General features: G+C 41.7%; 1 protein-coding gene across 1 annotated transcript in view; it reads right to left on the bottom strand.

The window, feature by feature from the left end:
- The window catches only part of AGBL4 (AGBL carboxypeptidase 4), a 1,193,307-nt gene that overhangs the window by 24,556 nt on the left and 1,145,694 nt on the right, over positions 1 to 23,057 (bottom strand). The window contains 1 exon segment of the mRNA XM_049775185.1: positions 22,125 to 22,287. Within this exon segment, the coding sequence (XP_049631142.1) occupies positions 22,125 to 22,287 (163 nt within the window).

The raw sequence follows: 23,057 nt of genomic DNA, 5'->3' as shown, positions 1-23,057 counted from the left end.
AGCTGCCAGAAGAGATATTTTGGCCTTTTCCTTTAAAGCAGTGAACTGTTCCTCCACAGCCACCTTTCAAACCCTTGAGTGATACCGCTTCTTTCCACTCTCACTTAAATGCCTTATGACTGATTCCCCCTCCTCACTCCCACTTCCCATCCAGGTAAGAATTTTCCCTGTTTAAGCATTCTTCCCAGGTTCTCAAGGCTGTTTAGTTGCTGTGTTCTTTGTGTATTCATAGAATTTGATGAATATCTGTACTTTAGCTTTAATAACATTGTTTCATAATCTAAGCCAGGTCATGAGGCAAGGTAGGCAATCAGGGGACTAAGTACTATTTGTGATGGGATGTTAAAGGATAAATAATAACACAGGTTGTAGAAATGTGAAGTTTTGGGATCTATTTACAATATGTGATTGGAAGAACATTTAAGACCCGGAAGGTGGAACAACTTCTCAAGATTCAAGCTAGAAAGGAGTCAAACTAGGACTTCAGTTAATTCAGTTAATCAGTGCTTGGGTTAGTTTTCAATTATGTATATTAAATGCTGGTTGCCAACTGCTGTATTATGCACCAAGATGCAGAGATTTCACCACAATGGCCACAAGAAGAAGAAAGGTAGAGCAGAGGCATGCTCCTTAGATTGGTCTCTGTTCTCTAGATCAGAACTCTTCTGCTACACCATGTGAGTTTTTGCCTCTGGGGAGTTCCATACATAGTATCTCACTCTCCCCAGGACAAAGCAAGAGACTTCTTCAAAACACCCCCTTTCCCTGTCCTGAAATCTTTGGCTGTGCCCAGAGTGGATAGAGAGCCAAGGCTGTTGCCAAGTTCATTAATAATTTTGGCTTTCTGGAGGAAGAAGTTGGATTGCTTTGCTCTTCAAATATCAAAACATCCAATTAACACAGCTAATTAGCATCACTAGCAGCAGTCAAAAGAATGGCAATTTAGATGCAGGATTTCAAAGGTTTCCTAGTTGTAGGCCAAAGCAACCCATCTCTTGTTAATGACAAGAGTTCCTCACTTAGGCAATTCTATAGCAGTCATCAATTAGCCTAGCCACTAGGCAGAGTCTGGCCTCTTCCCAGAGTCATTTGTCTAATCAGAAGTGGTGGGGATAAAGAGAGACAGACTTTAAGGGAAGGAATGGGGAAGAGACAGAGTTAGAGAGAAAGATAGAGAAACAGAGAGAGAGTAAAAGGACTAACATAAACAATCATAAATATAGACAGAGAAAAAGAAAAAAAAATTCTGATAGTTTCGGGAAGCCCTAGTGTTCTGATTTTTAAAATCAAGCTTAGTTGTGAAAGTTCAGATTAAAAGTTGGCAAAGACTACAGACAGGTCCAAGAGAGGATAGTCCCAAATCACAAAGAAAGCTTTTGTCTTTTCTTATTTTTACACTGAATATCAATTTTCCCACAAGCCTTAGTTTCTCTTTAAAAGTCAAGTATGAGGTCAAAACTCCATTAGGATGCTTTCTCTTGTGATCCCAATGGGTTGTACAACTATGCCTATGATAAAACAGGGTGATTTTTTTCAAGGAAGAGAACAAGTGTCTCTCTCATACTGAGTTCTCCTTAAAAATAATTTCACTGTGTTTCCACCTCCTCATTACAACTCCTCTGCCCTGAATCAATTATGGTCAGTTAGATTATTCTGATATCTCTGGTATCTTTGAGGTGCTTTCCAATCCATTATCACTGCTTCTAGAATGCCATTTCTAAAATGCTGTTGGAACTAGATTCTTCTATGGAACCTCTGTAAAAAGTTTCATACTTTCTCCAGATCAAGTCTAAACCCATTAAAATGATAGTCAAGATTTTCTTGTGGGTTTTGGTTCCTATTGTCTTCTCTGCAGCTTTCTCCTAATTCATGGATATCTTGCTCTCTCCATTCTATACTCATACTTCAACTATCTTGGATAATAAGTGGATCCTTAAGGTGTCACAGTACCTCTGAACATTCTTTCTATATTATTTGACCCCTGCAACACCTTATAGATCCCTGCTCCTGCTCTGTGCCTTTCTATGCCTATGCTTTTTATACTCCTCCATGTTTTTGCTTACCAGGTATACAAGGGTCTTAAGCTCAAATATCTTCAGAGGATAAGCTGGTAATGTAAGAATATGCAGTCAAGGGCATGAAAAAATAGAAGGGAAAGTGGCCGGTGGATAGAAAAGGCCATGCTCAAAGTCTCTCCAAACTCAAAATTCAACTAGCCAATCAATTCACTATCCAGAAATATTTTTCTTACCCAAATTCACTTTTTGCAGGAATGAGTCAGCCATCCATTGGTAACCCTCCACTTGTTATCTAGACTCAGGGCTCAGGTGGCCTCTAAAGTCTTCCCCATTCAGACTCTACTCCCATCTCATGCCATTTCTTTGCATCTTGCTCTTCAAGTACAGGGGCATTTTCACAGCTTCAGCTATCTCCTCCCCTCTGGGCACTGCAGGGGTGTTAACTGTGTGTAAATAGCTGCAAAGAACACTAACATTTACAGTGACTGGGCCAATCTCATCATATGCCTGGCCCAGGCAAGATGTTATTAATCAGCATTTTAATGAAGCCTAATTACAGCAGATGATGCCTCCCACCAGGTAAGGCAATGGTTACAGATGGGAGCAAACCAGGAAATCTCTACACTCTCTGCAGAGTTTGCTCTACTATAGCACAGGAGGGTTAACTCTGGAAGGATTGGATGGCTCTAAAGGCTAATGTCCAGCAGAGGGCCCTGCTATCAGAGAGAAATCACCATTTTCCCCCTGCCAACACAAACAGGCTGCACAGAGAAAGGAGCTGGACTTGTCACTGGGGGAGGATTCTGGCAAGTGTCACCAACTCCTCTGATCTCCCACAGTGTACATTATATTCTCCTCAGTAGAACTGGGTCTTGCTTTCTAGCTTCTACCTGAGCCAGAAAGGCCTTGGTTCCTGAACTCTTGGGCTTTGTTTTCTCTTTTTGCTTTTTTTTTTTTTTTAACTCTTTTCCTCTTTTCAATAATCAAGGATAGATGTACCCAGCCCCAGTCCCTAGACACCAGAACCTCTCTAGTGCATACTGCAGTGCAGGAGTTAAGAATTTGGGTTGCAGAATCAGACAGTGATAGTTGGGAATCACATATATACACACCCCCAAAAGTTACTTAATTTCCCTGATCAAAATTCTTGGCTGTTTCTGGTAGCTTAAATAAAGTATGGGAATAAGATACTAGGAACAAAGTTGGAAGCTCCCAATGTATCCAAAACCTTAATCATGATGTATCTACCAACCTCGCTTCCTCTTCTTTGCATCTTTCTATATACAGTATCCTCCTATTAATATAGTCACTTCTTCATGCTTGATCAAACTCAAGAACCTTCCTTGGCTCCCCATAGCCTATAAGCTAAAACTATAAAATTGTCCTATAAAACTCAAGACATTTTATGATATGGTCCCAAAGGACTGTTGCAACTTTCATGCTTAAGGTTTCTTTTTCTTTACTTTTTTTTGTGTGCATAAACTTACTACTCCACAAAGGCCAATTTCTTTACATGATCCTCCTGAGTTTCCATGCAGCATGACCCAATATTTGGCAAACTGAATGAATTGCCACCCCTTTTGAGTTCCCTTTAAAGTTCAGAATAAGTTCTTCGGGGGGGGGTGTGTCTAGTCTAGTCCAATTCTGGAACTAAAGAAAGAGACATAAAATGAGTTGAAAGCTCTATGACTGGAAGGGTTAATTGCTCAGGACAAGTAATAATAATTTTAGATATTAATTTGTATCAGGTCATTCTGTTACATGGTCAAACATTATTCTGAGTATTTATGAGAATATTTTTTGGGTCATTACCATTTAGACAAAGAAGATTACTCTGTAATGTGGAGAGCCTCTTCCAATCAGTTAAAAGTGTCACTAGAACAAAGACTGACTTCCCATGAGCAAACATAGAATTCTGCAATGGGGTGGGAGCAGAGAGAGGACCTTGAACTTAACCCCACAATATCAGTTCTACTTACTCAGTAAGCTGACCACACTATACAATTGTTGGACTTCTCAGCCTTCATAACCACATGAGACAATTTCATAAAATATCCCCTTTCTACATATTTGTGCACATCTTATTATTTTTTTTCTCTAGAGAACCTTGACTTAATAATGCTTACTAGTTGTGTGCTTCTATTAAGTGACTTTCTCTCATGAGCTTCTGCTATCTAAGCTGAAAATATGGAGATAAAAGTAGAATTCTATCCAGTTTTTGTATGGGGGTATCTCTAAGACCCTGTCTACACTGTAAAAGCAAATCTTACCATCAAGTCTTTCTGGAAGGAGGGTAGGAATGTGAGGTCCCAGGAGAGAGGCCTGGTAGAATCTGGGAACAGCTCTTAATGCCAGAACAGAGGCTGCAGTGAAGGATTCAGACAGGGAGCTGCGGTGGATCGGGTCCTGAATTTAAATGCATCCCATTGCTCTTTGTCTCGACAGGGTAATAAAAAATCCTCAGACAGTACATTATAGATGCAAAGGTACAGCACAGGCTCTGCTCTCTGCCTACTGTCCAAGAGGAGGGTGGCATGTCTGGGGCCTGTAGGAAATACACCTGGTGGGGAAGAAAGCAGATCAGAAAAGAAGGCCATCCCACTGAAGGTCATGGAGATCAGAAGGGGCTGAAATGTTTGTACTAAATTCATGCTTCCTGTTTTTTTCCCTTTGCATAGAGAAAATAAGACTTGTATGCACTGAGAGAAAAGAATTGGAGAACTGTGTTCTATTAGGGGGTTATTGGGCTCTAAGACCATCTGCTTCCAGTCTTTGAGGTTGGGTAAAGGCTGAAGTATCAGGATTTGGTATAGCAGTTACCTGCCAGGACTCAAGTGGAACACTATGAGCATCTTTCTCCATCAGCTATCACATAGCCAAGCTAAGCCTGACAAGTTGGCCTGATTGAAAGTTCACTTGGGCAGTCTTATTGGACCTTCTTTGCTCCAGGGTGTCTTTGATTATTATCTCTGTTCATGATTGAGAGTCCTACAAATTGGTCATGTCACCCCTCAATCATGTTGACCACTTCAACATGCTCAGTAAAGCAATAAAAAAGGATAGTCCACTCTCTTCTCTAATCACTATTTTTAACAGTAAGTAAGGGAATAAGGTACTGGAAATAAAGGATCAAGTTCCCAATATATCCAAAACCTAAATCATAAAGTACCTACCAGTCTAGCTTCATCAACACCCCCATTAGTTTGTGGGTTACAAGCCTGACAGAAGAAACTCAGCCATCAGGGAGGCTGAGTAGACTTTAAGCTGTGTTGGGACTATGGTTCTCACCCTTGGTCTTCAATTTGGAGCAGAGCTGATGTGCTTGAAATGGGCTATTCTCTGGGTGGATCTCTATAGTAACCAGAGGCCAATACAACTGCACAGATATATACAGAGGACAATCATTACAGTCCTGTGGTCTGGTGCATTTTCCAAAACTGGTCACTTAAATCTGCCTCATAAGACAAACCTCCTGACCACCTGAGACTGCCAGCTTCCAAGTACAGTACATGAAATCATGTCTAGAGTATCTGTCCATTCATTGTAATGTCTACATGTCAACTCTGTAAAATTATGTTTTTACACTGTAGTGGCCTTGCCAGATTCTTCTCTGTGTCTTAGACTCCCGGCACTGGATTTGACACAGAAGGAAGTCTCAGGAAATTCTTACCAAGCATATGAGTAAATAATTGGATAAACTATTGAAGACTGGGTCCTTTTGGTTTTCTCTTTACCTGGACACACTGGGCTCTATGTTCTGCCCTGAATCTACTGGAGTAGAAGTCAAACCACAACTTTCAAGTGGCAGTAGAGCTAAAGCACATGAAATAAGGTCAAAGGCCCCATTCTTAGGGCTTCACTTTGCATTATTGATATATTTTTTTTCTTTTTTTTTTTTGGGGGGGGGTCTCACTCGGCCTTGCTCAGGGGTTACTCCTGGCTCCATGCTCAGAAATTGCTCCTGGCAAGCATGGGGGACCATATGGGACGCCGGGATTCGAACCGATGACCTTCTGCATGAAAGGCAAATGCCTTACCTCAATGCTATCTCTCCGGCCCCGCATTATTGATATTTTTAAGGAAAGGAAACCAGAGACTCTGTAGGCCTCTTACAAGAAGCATCATCTCTATCCCAGATCCTCAGAGCCCACACAGGAATTCATGCAGAGTAGGTACTTACTAAAAAGATTTGTTTTGGCCTTATGTGTTCTTTACACTTTCATAAAAAGGAAAATAAAATCCCAAAGACGGAATGTGAAGCCTATGCTTGCATCACAGTTTCCAAGAGTCTGGCTTCTAGCTGGGCTCCTCAACCCCTGACTTCCAGGATGACAAAACAATGAACATTATTTTAAGGTTTAATTTTTTTGACAGATCTAATTTTTTTGACAGATCGGAGGCTATTTGAAGTAGACTCTTTTTTTTTTTTTTTTTGGTTTTTTGGGCCACACCCATTTGATGCTCAGGGGTTACTCCCGGCTAAGCACTCAGAAATTGCCCCTGGCTTGGGGGGACCATATGGGATGCTGGGGGATCGAACCTCGGTCCTTCCTTGGCCAGCGCTTGCAAGGCAGACACCTTACCTCTAGTGCCACCTCACCGGCCCCAAAGTGACTCTTAATTAAGATTTCAAATTTGTTTTGTATCATTGATGGGTCTCACAGGGGAAGGTCAAGTAGCCTGAAAGCTGTGAAGGCAAAAGGCAACTGAAGTGGTAGCAAGAGAGCAGTCTCAGAGGCAGACAGACCAGAGCCAGCAGGCAGGAGAAGCACTTGTCCATGGCCTGACCTTGGGCAGATTTCCTTCATTTGTTCTGCTTCAGTTTCCTCATTCACCCCACTCCTAGTAGGAAACACAATAAACTAGAGCAGGGGTCTTAAACTCGTGGCCCGCAAACAGCCCTCCATACAACATTTTGTGGCCCTGCCCTAGAGGAATGTTTTTTGTTTTGTTTTGTTTTAGTTGTTTGGGACACCCCCCCCCCCAATGTTCAAGGCTTACTACTGACTTTGCACTCAAGGATCATCCCAACTTTGCCTCCTGCGGCCTCCAGGTAAATTGAATTTGAGACCCCTGAACTAGAGGGTTTAGTGAGGAACCACAGTCTTTGTGACCATCTCTACTTAGAGCATCTTCATCTTGGGTCATCAGTCACGTACAAAGGGGTGATATTATCAGATTGTACTGCAGAATCAGTGTGGAGCAATGGATTGGAGCACTGGAGCACTTTCAGATTTGGTTCATTCATACAAACAACAGTCTCAGGTTCTGCACATCTGAGTATTTTAATATTCATGGTGCCACAGCTTACTATGGGGCAGTCAGTGACCATAAAGTTTGACATTTGAAAGATGAAAGTGCTTTGAATTAGTCATACACATGTGAAGTCATTGTTCCTACTGGCTCTGCTCTGGAATCTAAAAAATGACTTTGAGCTGAGACCAGTAACTTTCCCTCAGACATTACCTTCTGGTAAGGAGTCATGTAGGAGTTTATGTCAAGTGAAGAGTCTTTGTCATCCAGAAGAAAATAGGAGAGGGGAGAGATGGTGTGAGTCAGCAATTTGGAGAGAGGGTTGGGAAGTAGGAACTGAAAAGTTAGGGATAAGAAGAAAAAGATAAGGTTGGGGAAAGCACAGAATAGGGTAGATGCAGGATAGGCACAGAGCAGGCACTGTGAATTGGATCACAGGGTTTGGGTTTTGGGTTCAGACTCTACCAACTACATTATGTGGCTACAGGTGAATTTATCACTTGAAAGAAAAAAAGTAACTCCTCCATCAGGGGAGAATTACTGTGGCTTTTTGCTACATAAGACACATCTCACTATCAGACGCACAGTCTTCAGATGCTCTCCTCCCCTGCATTCAGGCTTCAGGTTCAGGCAGCATTCACACCATATGATGCACTTTTTTGGGAAAAAAATATTATGAAAAATATGGTAAATAAGCTCAAAGAGCACTTAGCATAGTATCTTGGGGGTTCGCAGACAATCACAAATATTTCCTTTCTCTTAAGACCTTTTCAGCTTTCCAGAGCTCAAAGATATTCTTGGTGCTTGAATTGCAATGCACACTCAGAATCCCAGCCCTACGAAAGCATAGTTACTCTGCGGGGCATTTGCCACAAACTCTTAGTGCATACAAGTAGGGCAGTCTCCAGACACTTTTCCTGTGAGAAGACTCATCAGATTTACTCTAAATCTCTTCACCTGACTTTATGTATCTCTGTGGAAGTGGTGATGCTTCTTCATTCAGGTAATAAATCTGGTCCTCAAAAGGAGGGCCTCTTACTTTATAAAACTGATTTTCAACACCTTGGTCCCCAGGAAGTGACTGCATAGAATTGTCAGACATAGAAATAGTGACTACCCCTTACAGGGAGGGAGTCAAAGCGCTGAGTACTTACAATACATTCCCATAGCACCTTGTTTGTACCCATGGCCATTTTTAGTGCCATTGTCTCCATTCTCTGGAAAACAAGGATTAAGTCAAGTTCCAAGTGGCACAGAAGTTCCACATTTCAAAGCTAGGGTTTGAAAGCAAATCTGTTTGACTCTACAGCCTGATCTCTCCACTACTGGACCACATCAACTCAAACACCAGCACGTCTGGTCCTTGTTGAAGCTGGGCTGCTCATGCCTCCTCTGTAGCTGGGTTGAGAGGCACAAGTGCCCTCAAGGATGGTACAGTGGTGGCAGAGTGTATGTATGTTCCCTAACCTCTGGCTAGGATGTGCTTGGAACATGTTTGGTATATAGGTCTGGGGCAATCACTAAGGGGCACTAGAAGTAGTACCAGAAGGGGAATCAATGCCAGAAGTGCTTTTCATTGCTGAGCTTGGCCTGGGCTTTCTTGCAATAAGCACCAATGATAAATAAATGAAAATGCACATGAAAATAACTGGCCCATGAACACATGTACCAGGGAATCATGTGAGACTCAGGTAGAACTCCTTGTTCCCCACAATTCTTTTCCAAAGGACACTGGGAGGAGAGATGCCTCTTGTTAGTCAGACACCCTCTGTTTTCTGACTGAATTTACAGATCTGGATCCAACACTTCATCTCCCCAGGGACAGACAAACAGTGATAGTGAACCCATAGAGGAACAGTTCCTTATAGGTGAAGGTCAAGTTCTAATTTTTTCTGACAAGCTCAGAAAATGGTATTGATTCTGAACAGAAATATGAAGAGAAGGTTAAAGAGGGGAGGACTGAAAAAGGAAGGAGAACAAGAATAGAAGGACAAAAAGGGGCCAGAATATTGAGGCTCCAAGGAGACAGAAGATAAGGGGTTGATGAATGGGGGCCCACACCAAGGGTCAGAGCTCACACACGTTCCCAAGGTCATGTCAATGGAGAATCTGGAAATTAAGTACAAATGTGGATCCAAAAAAGTTCCACTTAAGAGTATAATTAATAACTGTTATTATTAAGAGAGTGGAAAGGACAGCAAAGGTTAAGAGCTTAAAGGGGGGATAAAAGAAGATGCAAGAAGATAAGGTGAGAGTGGGAGCAGAGAGATGTGGGGTGTGTGTGTGAGTGTGTGTGTGTGAATGAGAGAGACAGACAGACAGACAGAGAGGGAGGGAGAGAGAGAGAGAGAGGGAATACAACAAATACACAAGAGAAATGGGAAGGAGGGAAATGAAGAGGCAAAGAGTCTAGGCTGCTCATGTGGGAGAGAAACCAAGGAGAAGAGAAAGGCACGTGTCCCCTCTAACCCACACCTCTAGTCCCCAAGGTGCCTGTGGCCTCCAGAGCTCAGACCTAACTGGCAGCTGCCCAGTTCTCTCTGAAAGGTGTGACAATACCAGACAGTCATGCATCTGGTGGCCAGGAGAGGGCACTTCAACCTCAGGCATCAGCAGACTGTGCCTAGTGCTGACACCAATGGGCAAACAGCTCCCAGCACAGAAGCAGCCAGGAGAGGCCCACATTGTTCTCAATTTAGTGGGTTACCAACACCTCCCTGATGAAATGAGGATCCATGTACATAATCCCTGTGGAAATTGGAGGGACAGTGAAGCAGCCAGTGTCCCCTTTGACTGCCTCTGTACCCGCATAGTGTTTTTATTCCCCTTCCTTCTCCAAATTTCTGCCTCAAAGCTTTGTACAAAAACTTATGTTCATAATACTCATCCCTTAACCAAAAATCATCCTTTCTTTGAGTACAGGGCAAGCTAATAATTGATTACACACAAAGCAACTTGATGTGCACAACCATTCACAAGGTGGGACAAGAAGGGAGAATGGAAAACTGAGGCACAGAGTCAGTTATCTGTCACATTCACACTTACTCTATTCTCTACTCCTTACATTCCACAGTGAGGATCAGAGTATGTTAACTCTCTCAGGAGTTTTTTTTAATCCCATAATTAAGGAGGCCTCCCACAGGTTTCCCTCAACAGAGCACCAACCCCCCTAACCTTGTGACAATAGAACTCAGAGATTTAGGCACAAATCTTGACCATTGACTGAATTTTGAACCTGATCGTTCATCATATTTTCCTGTTTTGTTTAAAAATAGTCTGAATTATGCACTTATGAACAGATAACAAAGTCTGACTCTATTGGGATATCTGAAAACTGCAAACATATTTTAGAAAAGGCTTAAGAATAAGAAGAATACTTAAGAATTTTGAAAGGAACTGGAGAGATAATACTGGGTTTGAGTCCCATAGCCTTAGCCTTGCCTGTGGCCAATCCTGGTTCTATCCCCACCGCCATATGCCTCCGTCACTCCAGCATAGGCAAGGTGTGGCCATGGAGGCTCCCAGCATTGCCAGGAAAAAAGGCTGCAGCAGCACTTCATCCTCAGATACCACCAAGGAAATCCTTTCCCTTCCCACCCGCCAAGAAATAACCCTCAAAAAATTCTTGAGAACTCTTCATGTAAGGCTCCATAAAACATCTAGCATTTCTTCCTGCTGGTCCAAAAATTTACTTAGATTTTATCTAATTCTGCAACAATCATGTGATGATTCACTGAGTTCAAACCATGTCCCAGGCAATATCCAATATCTTAGGCACCTGAGAAATTTGTTTCCATCTACTTTAAACCACCTTTAAGGTAAAGGTAAGGACCATAAGCATCTTCACTGCAAGGAAACTGGAGCCCAGGAGTTGAAGTGATTTGCCTAAAGTCACATAAATAGGAAATAGTAGAATCAATTTTCATATCCAGGTGAGTCGTGCTCTTTTGTTCTCTCTTATTCACCAAAATTCATCATCCATCTAGCTGTTACAAGATTCCCTGCCATAGAGTTTCCTAAAAGTCTTCTTTAGCGGGGCAAATAGATTAGATTTGGACTTAACATGAAAAGAAGCATATCCAAGCTTTAAGGTGATATGTAGGTGAACTGTTCCAGGAAAAGCTACCTCTATGTACCTTAGTTCCTCTTTTTCTTCTGCTGATCCTGGATACGGCCTCAGCTTAGGGACAAAGCAGACCTCTTTGTTCACAAAATACAGATACTAATAATCCATATTTCTAGACTTTTGTGGGGAGCAAAGAAGGTGATGATTCTGAATGCCCTTCACATACTCGTGAGTAATGTCATTTCTTAGAAAGTTGCCAGGACAAGGGGCTGCTCTCAAGAGCTCCATAAATCCTGTACTTACTTTACTTTGAACCCCAATCCAAATCCCCACTTTCTCCCCTCTTGCCTTCACTGACTCTTGGCCAAATCTGCATAGACTGACAGTAGTGGTCCTGGTTCCACTTCCCCCAGCCTCCCTCCTCCATGCCATGCCTTCCATCTCTCGCCTCTCAACATCAACAAGCCAAGCACGGCCACAACCCCAGCTACAGGCCCTCATCTCAGACGGACTTGGCAGCTGCCTCCTCTTATTGGCAGGACATTTATCATCTTGAGGAAAATATTGACGGATAAGAAACCCCAGACAAGCAGACAGGCAGCCTGTCTCAGCTGGGCATGCAGCCTGCTGAATTGAGAAATAAGATTTGAGGTACTGGTTCTAGTTTCTCTGGAAGAGAGGGAGACTTGGTTGTCTCCTGGAGAGTGGTCCCTGGGGAGGAAAGATAAGGGACTGACAAAATTCTGGGTATACCTATATCTGGTACATAGTAGAGGTTCAATAAATGGGAATTTGCTTCAACTGAAATTAGTTCTTGAAATAATACCTGGAAAATAAAGGAGCCTTGCCACATTCTTTTTGTTTTGTTTTGTTTTGTTTTGTTTTGGGCCACACCCAGTGATGCTCAGGGGTTACTCCTATGTGCTCAGAAATTGCTCCTGGCTCAGGAGACCATATGGGACACCAGGGATCAAACTCAGGTTCGTCCTGGGTCAACCAAATACTGCTGTGCTATCAGTCCGGCCCCATGCCACATTATTCATTACACAGATGGGTAAGCATCTGTGTCAAGAAAGGCTAGTGCCGAATTCGAGTCTACAACCAGTGTGTGGTAGATACCAGATTAGGCAAGTCCACGGCTGAATATTCTGATACTCTAGGAGTAACCAAAAGACTTTTGGTTACAGCACGTCATCTGAGGAACTGAAGCTCTTGGTTCTCAAGGGAATCAGGAAGAAGGGGATCCTCTGACTTTCAGAGATGACCTTCTAGAGATACAAAGATGGGAGGAAGGTGGGTAGGTGACACCTACATGCCTTCTTGAAGTTTAGATGTGCTTCTTTTCATGTCAAGTCCAAATCCTTTTGCCCCACTAAAGGAGACTTTTAGGAAACTCACCAACCTTCCCACAAGGCACAGTGCTCTTTTCCAGGGCTGATATGGTCGTGGATCTGTCATCTATGATTGATCATAGAACAGTTCCCTCAGACTTCTCTAGTGTCACTGCCAATCACTCCCCATCTGCATCAACACCTTGATTGTCCCAAGGAGAGTAACTTCTCTCAGGGCCCTGCTCTGCTCATGCTGACCTCTCACCTGAAAACCACTCCATGTGCCCTCTTATAGCACAGACTCACTCTGATACCTCCAAGGATGTGTTTCTTGTTCCTTCTTTCAGTCCTCACTGCCTACTAGCTTTACACTTTCCCGTGGTCACTCTCCTGCCAATTTCTCCTATCATACTTGTAACTTCTCCAAGCAAAGGCCAAGATCACTCATCGCTGCATTCTCAGAAACTCAGCATGGTTTGCAATGACAGACACAGCCTGATCTCATACCCTACATATTCTCTAACCTAGTTAGAAATTCAAACAAGAGCTGCCTCTGGTTCCTCCTCTAGGGTCAAACATATCTACGCCCTCTGTTCTTTGATTGATCTTTAGATATTCGACCAAAGCAAAGGTGTATTCTCAGTGGCCTTTCTAAAAAAACATCCTTGTTTCTTTGACCAAGTTCTCAGATAAGTGATACTTGGGTAGGATGAACAAGCATCTTGGTTTATACAGGAAATGTCTTGATTTTAATACTGGAAGTCATACCCCAGGAAAGTTCCAGGTAAACAAGGATAATTGTTATGCTGTGTTCCCATTCTAGCCCTGCGAGGAGTCATGAGAAATATTGTTAATATCCAGCATGGGTGGGATAGGTAATTTGTGTGTGTGTGTGTATTTGTGTTTGTGTGTGTGTGTGTGTGCATAACTAAACACAGCCTTGGGGATGAATAATGATTAGTGTCTTGTTCCCAATATGAGCTTCTGTTAACGCAACCAGTCATCATAGGTTTCAGCAAGAAATTGTGATAGGTGTGCCTGCTACTTTTGACCTATATTTGACCAATAATGACAAGTAAGATGGCTAAATAATTGCACTACATAGTAAATCTCATCTCTCTGAATCAGTACTTCTAAAGCTGCCTTTGTTTTATTTTATTAAAAAGGCAGAAATAATTAAACATCTTTGTTCTTAATATTGTCTAAGTCCCTGGAGTGTTCAAGGCATTTGTAGGCATCTACACATTCAACAATGAATTCATAGATACCTAAAATGCGGCAGACAGTCTGTCTCATTGTTCTTTGAACTAATCAGAGCTAGGAATACATCCTTAACTGGATGGAATTGACCTGCAGGCCAGCCATTCCACAGGGGAGCATGGTAGAGATCTTACATTTGTATAAGTGTATGTGTTCAAGTGAACATTAATGTAAACAAGTAGGTTCAAGTTTCTTAAGAACCAGCCGGGATTTCTCTGCCCTGATTTGAAATAATATCAACTCTCTTGATCATCACTTTGGTTTCCATGGAGCCTTGCATGGCTGCTAGTGATTGCTGACAGTTATCACCATAAAGTAACTTTACAACTTTGTAATTTGTAGCTCTCTGCTGTCAGTAATATTAACAGCATTTCGAATTATAGCTATAAACTTGACAACAGCATATAAAACCCGTAGAAACCTGATTTGGGGGGATGAGGAAGGCTGGGGGTAAAACAGCTTGTTTTCCAAGCCTGAACTGGAAGTTGGCTGAAATCTGAAGGGGAAGACAAGTAGGCTCACGGCCATATAGCTCTGATACCTCAAAGAAGGATGTGGATGACATCTAGGTAAAAAGTGATCACAAACAGGTCAAAAGAGAGGCAGTGGTGAGTGAGAGTAGGACTAGAGAGCAAGTAAGAAGTGACTGGCAGACATCAGCCAAGGTTCAGAAGAAGGTTTATCCTGTAGGGTATAGAGAGAACTTGAGCTAACCAGCAGATCAAGAAAGAGGGTGAATCCAATCAAGACTGCAAGCAGTACTGAGTATTAATAAAATCCATACTTTGGAGCTGTACCAATACAAGTACAAATCCTCCTTTTCCTAATTAATAGCTGTGCATTCATGGCATGCCATTGGACTTTGGGGTCTTTATTTTCCTTATCTGTCAAATGTGGTACTTATCTCAGAGGCATAAAACATATGATTCTCTATTTAGAAATAAATTTAAAAATATCATTTCATCTTCTGATCAGAAGTCAGGGAAATCTTCACCAAAACCTACTGGTAATTTCTGAACAGTGATCCTGACCTTCCTCATAACTCATATATCATTACTATTGGAATGACTCGTGGTCACTCATCCATTCTGCCAGTCATTTAGCAAGTGTTCATAATAAAAGGCATAACTTTAGTCCCTGTCTACATAGAGGAAAAAGAAAGAAACTGAACAGATTTTTGTCCTTTTGAATCCTTGATTCCCAGTGCCTTGTGATGAAAGCTTTTTGTTAGCAGCTTGACCAAAGCTCATTCCTGTGTGAGGAAAGGAAAGGTTCCTTCTGTATACTTTTCATGCTAATCTGAAGGATAGATACAACTGCTTCCTATCTTATGACTTTCTAAATTGTAACACCATCTCCCTGAGACATAAAATACAGATAGAACCTCCACCACAAACTCTATTCCACCAAAACATTTAACGTATTTTGGTAATTATTCTGAGCCACACAAAGCTCACCACCTATTAGTTAACTAGGTAGCAGATACTGGTAAGGACTGCTTCCACATCATTCATTCATTTGAACTTACTGAGAATTTACCTAATTCAAACTTTGAACAAAGAAGCAAAGTGAGGTAGACAAGGGACAAAAGATTGTACTTGAACAGGATCCTTACTCCCTGTATGCATCCTTTCTTACTTGAGTACAAGAAGGCCAACTTGACTGTGCACACTATGAAAAAATTTCCTTCAGTTAAACTCAATAGTACCTTCTGGAAAAATCAATTGAGTCTGTCTAAAGCCTAGATCCCTCTTTAGAACTGTGGACCCATATGGATATCCTTTTGGGATATATTATGAGTTTTCTACATTTAACACATCCCAGACAGAACTGAGCATTCTCTCTCCCAATCTATTTCTCCAGTGTTCTATATTTAAATATCTGGCCCCTTATATTTACCATGTGATTCAAGACATGAAGTTTGCCATTTTTCCTTGACTTCATTCTTTATTCAGAAGCAATCAGAAGATAAATATTTCTACCTGTTAGATTTGAACATGTTATAATGATGAAAGTTCGGTCTTGTTTTTAACTGAAATTGCCAGTGACAGATGCCACATTTCAAAGTACAGCATGTAAGTCAGAGAGATAGTACAACAGATAAGGCACTTACTTGCCTTGCATGTGGTCAACCTGTGTTCAATATCTAATACCATATATGATATCCCAAGCATCACCTGCAGTGACCCCTGAGCACAGAGCCAAGAGTAAGCCCTGAGCATAACTAGGTATGGTCTTTACCCCCTCTTTACCTCCCCTCCTCCCAAAATAAAAGTGTAATATGAAACCTCTACACAAGTTCTTACAAAAGGAAACCAGTTTGGTGGCTAGCCTTTAGCACATCTTCATTGGACAGAGCCTCAAGAGTGGTCTCAATAGAGGTGAACCACTAGATCATCAGGAACCACCACAAATTGAGCTTTGCACACTCATTTGTCCATGTCCACAGGTCTCTGCAGTGGGAGAGATGATTCTGAAGATACCGCCAGAGATCTTCATATCATCTTGTCAGAGCACCTAAGATATTATCCTACCTTGTAGAAGTAAACATCTGGTTTACTCAGAAGGAGGAAGTGTTGAAGACAAATTGGGACAGAAGTCAGCAGGATGCTACCCTTGAGTCACCTTGAACTATCTGCCTAGCTTGGGCCTAGTCAGAGGAGAGTTAGGGCTTTACTTTGAAGAAGTTGAATGGCTTTGATCAGACCAAGACAGAGTTATTGCTGAACTAAAGCTGCTTTGTGACCAGAATTAATTAAAAAACATTTAATTTCCCGAGAGTGACTGTAAAGTCAGAAGGCCTGCCAGAGCTTTTCTTTCTCTTTCTCTAGATCTAGAATCTACAGCCAGCTATCTGTAAGGTCAATAGGAGACCAAAGGTTTATAAGTATGCCCGGTGAGTATTGCTTGTTCCCTGTATCAGCTGCATAGTTCACAGATCTTTCTGCTCTCTTCACAGTCCAGTTCTGCCAAAATTTATCACCTGCTGCTCCTGACACAGCCTCAAATGCCCTCCAGAACTTGGGTCTCTCTCTCTCTGTCTCTGTCTCTCTCTGTGTCTCTGTCTCTCTCTCTGTCTCTCTCTCTCTCATCTGGGCACTCTCTGGGCTTCTTCCTTTGCCAGGAAAGCTGTTGCACCCCTGCTGCCTTTACCCACACTCTTGGGGGGCTGAGCCCTAGTTTCCCTTCCTGTAGGTAGTCTGTCATCATTCACCCTGTCCATCACACCTACAGAATCACATACCTCCCTGTATCTTTAGCCATCTACATTCTTCTCTGCCAGAGTATTCAATGTTCTCTGTTGCAGTCTCCACTTCCCCTTCCTGCAGGCAGAGATCAAGACTTCTTTTATATGTCCTTATCCCATGTCTGATAAGCATTTCAGTGAATTCACTCATCATGTCTGAACTCTATTTCAAAGGTTCCCATGTGAGGTGAAAGTAGGTCTCTTAATAAAACCAAGCCAACGGATTGAGCTCTAAATTTGTATGGCTTCACAGCCACTTCCCTAGCCATACCTTTCTCCCAGATGCAGCATTTTCCGTTCTCAAGGTATGTATGCCCAGAGTGTGAAAATCAGTCAGCTCATAACCCAAGATCTCTCTTCCCAATGTTTTTCTCATATATTACATCAAAGAGCTATTTCTTTTTGGCTTGGTATCAGACTATAAACAAAGACCAAAGAAGTTCTGGGTTATTTTATGGTTCCAGTTTAGTCTTTCTCTTTCTTTTTAAAAAATCATTTGAACAGAACATATTTATTACTTGGCAGACCAGTAAAATGTAAATAGGATTTGTTGAAGAATGGTCCAAAATTCTCAGGAATTTATCACTTCACTACAAAACAACAACCACAGGATAGAAAGGCAAGGAACTCATGTTTAATAGCACTAAATGTGTCCCATGACTTATGTGCCTTGCCCATATAACCCTAAATAATCCTGTGAAGTAAATAGTTATAATCCTGGCTCTATAGCTGAAGAGACTGAGGCTCAGGGGGGGTTAAATGATGAGATCAAGGCCCTCAGTTATAAATACACAAAGTAAATGCACGCTCAGGACTTTGACATCAGAGTTGATTCTGACCATGTCAATGACAGACCAGAAGCCAGAGAATAAAGCCCAGAGGATATTCCATGTCCTTTTTAGATTCTATTGAATGACTAGGAGTCTGGGTCAGTGGTAAAGAGCATATATCTCATGTAGAAGGCTCTATGTTCACTTCTTTGGCATCTCTATTTCATATATGTATATACATTTATGTAAAGGGGGGAGGTAGAAAAATATATAGATCTATATATACAGAAAGTGAAACCTGCATCCATATTCTGTTTTACATAAATTTTGAATGTTTTTGTGCTTTTCTTTAAGATTATGGATAAATCCCTAAATAAAAAGAATGAAAGTAGCTATCAGTTATCCAGGACACTTTTTTTTTTACTGACTTGTCATTATATATGTTATGAACATGACATTCTTATTCTCTTGAAACCCTTGAATCTCAACACTTACCAAAGAACAGAACTGAATGTTCTTGATACCATAAGTTTATCTTTCTATGTATGGGATAACATAATTTTAAAATCAGAAGTCTTTGAGTGGGAAAACTATAGAGATCATTAATATAAAGATTACAGAAAGGGATAGAGTAGTCTGCACAAAACCTCACCCCCCAACTCTGACTAGTAGTATCAGATATTGAGACAGAAAGAGGAGTAGGTGCTTGCTCCAGATCATCTAGAAACAGTGGTGGAATCAGAATTCAAAACCTGGTTGGTGTCTTTGAAGCCACATCATCAGGCATGCTGTCAGTGTAGGGCTGAGAACAGCAAGGGCAAACAGGGGGGTCATTTGTTGATCACCCCTGAGGTGCCAGGCAGCACCTCATACTTCCAGCATCATTTCATTTTTCAAAAAAATGTGCTAAGTGAGTGTGATTAATTTGGCTTTACTTCCCCTAGCCTCTTCCTGATTTCTTGCTCCCTGCTATACCTTGGATCACTGTTTAAGCCTCCATTGATCCCAAATGTTTAGGACAAACCAGTTATGGAGAAGATTTTTCTCCAGACAGAGTCAAGACTATAATTATTTACTTCACAGGATTGTTTGAGGGTTATAAGAGACAGGCATAATAAGCATTCATGGGACCAACCTACTTCCCACTATGTGAACCAGGTGGCATTTAGACATTAAGGCTGTCATATGCAGGGACCTTGCTAAGATTCGTAATTACATGAAGTCTCCCTATACAATCTCTGGTCTCTTGACCTATCTCTCTCTTTAAACCTATGTGCAGGTCTTCACTCACAGTTGCATCAACCTTTATAGCACTCTAACCAATAATCACAATATATAATGCAGATAGTGTATTTTTTTTTCATCTCAACTTATGTCAACTCGTGAAGTTAAGACCTATTATGCCCTCCAATGACATATTAGGAAACTGAGGCTCATAGAGGTTCCATTCCGATTGACTGAATCAGGATCCACTCTATTATTGGAATCAAAAGTCTTTTTTCTTTGCATCTCATGGTACTTTTTCCTGAGTGTCTCTCATTAATTCTCACAGCAGGGGTTAGAAAAATAAGTTCCTTGGTCACTGTGTGAAGGTGAGGAAGCTTGCCTGGGGGAGGCTAGAGGACTTGCTGAAGGGCATATTCTAGGATGAGGCTTACACATTATCATCAGAATCCAGGTCGCCTAGTCTGGAGGACACTTTCTCCCAGACCATATTGCCATTCCCACCAGACCATGTAATTTCTTTTTTCTGATTGGGACATGGAGCCAGCAGTCAACAAAGATCACAATCTGTCTGCCTGAAGTCTCTCTCTGTTCTGAGCTGAGAGTTAACAAAATTCATTTCAAACAAAAACCAGGTTAAACCATTCTTGCATGTTGTATTTGTTTGAGTCTTCCTGGTGCAGTTCCGGGTTTATCCTCTTGTTTCTGGATGACAGAACAGACTGGTGGTTCCAATCACATCAAGTTCTGCTTAACTCACACATAGTCTCTACTTCCCTGTTTCCCTGCTTTTTTGCTCTTGTTATAATAACCAGGACGAGCATATGTATATGTATGTGCTTGAGGTACTTGCACAGCTTTTGTTATGGTGCTTGCTAGGGGTGCACACTTTAGTTATGATGTTCAAACATGCCACTGTGATATCTGGGATTCCAGATAGCAGAGCTGTGGGAATGAGTCTTGGTTGTAGCACAAAGCATAACAGAGTTCAGACTTGGTAACGCAGACTTGCAAAGCAATAGATTTTGCCATGGAGCTACCTCCAAACCCTTTTACTATTTGCTCTTAAGTCCTTCCACTTACCAAATCCTGTTCTCCATAGACAATCCACCCAATCATTTGCAATTTTTTCTTGGGTATACATTCTCAATACTTTTTCATAACACTTAATCTCAGCTTGAACCATTTTTATTGTGGTTCACCATAACCTAAGTACATTTTTGAACATTTTCCATCTATCCTTCCATCTCTAGCCAGAGTAGCATTTCGCTCTTTGAAAACCTCTCGGTTGTTCCTCCATTGTCTTTATGTTCAAGTTTAAGTTCCTTACAACCTGCCAAGCCATTCTAGTCATCTTGGCTCCCTTACAGCTCCTATTGCACTCCTTTCTCCTTCTCTGTGTTACCAATATTTTCTTTTGCACATCTTGCCCACCCCTTATGGCTATTTTAGCCAGCTATAAAATCTCAATTTAGATGTCACTTCTGCTGGGATGTCTTCCTGATCTCCCCAAGCTGGATGAGACTTCCCTCCTCCCATTTGAAGACATTTCTGTCTTGATCATACTCATTTATGGGCACGCTATGGCAGACATTGTCTAAATATGTTCAGTGAAATTTTTCTGTGGCCTTCTGAAATTCTTCTACCCCAGGATTTCCATACATGTTTTAATCTAATTGCCTCTTAGAGCTCTCTTGTTCTATATTCTACTCCAGGGCCTTTGCATGATTCCTGCATATTCTTATGGTGTGTTTATTTGTGATGAAGAAGGATTGAGGGATATTGAAAAGAGGTGAGGTGATCCTGGGCCTGAACAGAGAGAAGTAAATTCTATTCAGAAGTACATTTTCCCATAACACAAAAGTAATTGACTCTCCAGACTTTAGCTACAAGCTGGGCAGAACAGTCTTATGTCTTGCCATGCAGTAACTTAGAAATAAAAGTCAACATTCATGACACAATGCCTAAAAAAAATCAGACAAGCTAGAGAGTAGCCTCAGAATTTGTGACAGCAAAAATGAAGCTTGGGCATGTTTGGAAAAGTTATATGAGACTAAAAAGAAAAGTGATTTGCATGGAAATTAAAGATGTAGGTTGGAGGGAATGAACAGAGACAATAAGCAAGGAGAAAGTATATGTGTGAGAAAGAGACAGAGGCTGAGATACAGAGAAAAAGAGAGAGCAGTGTAGCAAGAATGAAAGGGAAAAGATGGAGGGTAGAGGAGTAGATGGAAGGAAGAGGAGATAGATAGAGGAAGAAAACGAAGCGATAGGAAGAGAATCACACAGGAGAGGAGCTTGATCCAAAAAGAGAGGGATACAAATGGTGGGAAAATAATGAGGAGGTAAGAATGGGAGAGTATGAGTATAGAAAGATGGCAGCTTACACAGAAAGTGGTTTCTTTTTTTTTATTCTTCTTTTTTGTTTGTTTGTTTGCTTATTAGGTCACATCTGGCAGCACTAAGGGGTTACTCCTGGCTCAGAAATCGCTCCTGGAAGGCTCAGGGGACCATATGGAATGCTGGAATTCGAACCACCATCCTTCAGCATGCAAGGCAAATGCCCTACCTTCATGCTATATCTCCGGCCCCAGAAAGTGGTTTCTTATGCACAAGTTAGAAGAATAAGTGAAAACCATTAAGTAAATCTTTCTTCTACTGATCACCTAACCAGGTCACCCTTTAGGTGATGATTTCATCCCTCCAAGGGCAGTGGAAGGCATAAAAAAGAGGAATAAAGGTGTGAGGAGGCCTAAGAAGACCCAGGCTGATGGGAGGAATGTCTTTTAGAAGGGTTCAAGTAAACAGCACAATCCAAAGATGCCAGCCAGAGCCAGATCCTCCCTCCCTCATCCCAGACTCCCAGACCTCAGATGAGTCAGATAACTCCTCCCTGTCCCACTGGTAAATGCTGCTTAGCCTGGATGGGCCCAGGGGGCAACTTGCCAAGGATACAGGCTTCTTCAGTGTAGGGCACAGCAGCTGTGGTTCCCCCAATGATGTAGCTGTAGAAAGAGACCTCCAGGGTATAGCAATAGGACGTGTGGTCCAGCAGCCCCCCAAGAAAACGACGGCCAGTTCCTGCTTTCACCGCATCTCTGTTAAAAGATGTGCTTGACTGTAAAAGACAAAGCAGGGAGAGGGAATCAGAGATGATCACCTGCTGGCTTCTGTTTTTTTTTTCTTCAGTAGGGCCATATCTTGGCTTTTGAGGGTAGTGTTGGATCCCCAGGACCACCCCCAGAAGAGCTTCCACAAGGGGTATGTCCTTTGTTCTGGGCAAGGAGGATATAGTGCTAAGTATTTAGCTTTGATACCTCAAAGATGTTATATCTTGCTTCTTACAGCCCCTCTGGGTTTCAGTTTCCTCACTGGAAAAATGGCAATTTAATCCATCAGAGAATGATTATGAGGCCTGATTAACAGATGCAACTGAATAAAAAAACATCTGCAACGTTTTTGGAACATAGTAACAGACATCTGACAAATATTTTGGGAGGTGTAAATGGGAGAGATGAAATGGAGAACTGACAAAGAACAAGAGACCATTATATTACAATGATGATCAGAACTGAAATTTGGGCAGGGCTTTCAGTTTTATAATACCTCATAGTACCTTGCTCAGGCTTTGATTATAGATGCTATAATTTTGCCTTTCTAAGGCAGAAAGATGGAGGCTTAGAGGAGCGCATCAAGTCAATTATATAGCACAGATTTGGACCCAGGACTGAGTGACTCAAAGAGCACTGCATTCCTTCACAATATATCCACCTTCCCCCATAAGGGGACATGGCACTAAACTGTGGTCCAACATCTTCAGACAGCAGGATTAAGACTGCTTGCTGATGGTGTGGTCAATTTCCAAAATTAGAGAGTGAAGGAATATTT

This window comes from Suncus etruscus, chromosome 6 (genome assembly GCF_024139225.1).
Source record: "Suncus etruscus isolate mSunEtr1 chromosome 6, mSunEtr1.pri.cur, whole genome shotgun sequence".
NCBI lineage: Eukaryota > Metazoa > Chordata > Mammalia > Eulipotyphla > Soricidae > Suncus > Suncus etruscus.
Note: the sequence above shows the minus strand (reverse complement) of the source record. Positions and strands in the feature narration are given on the sequence as shown.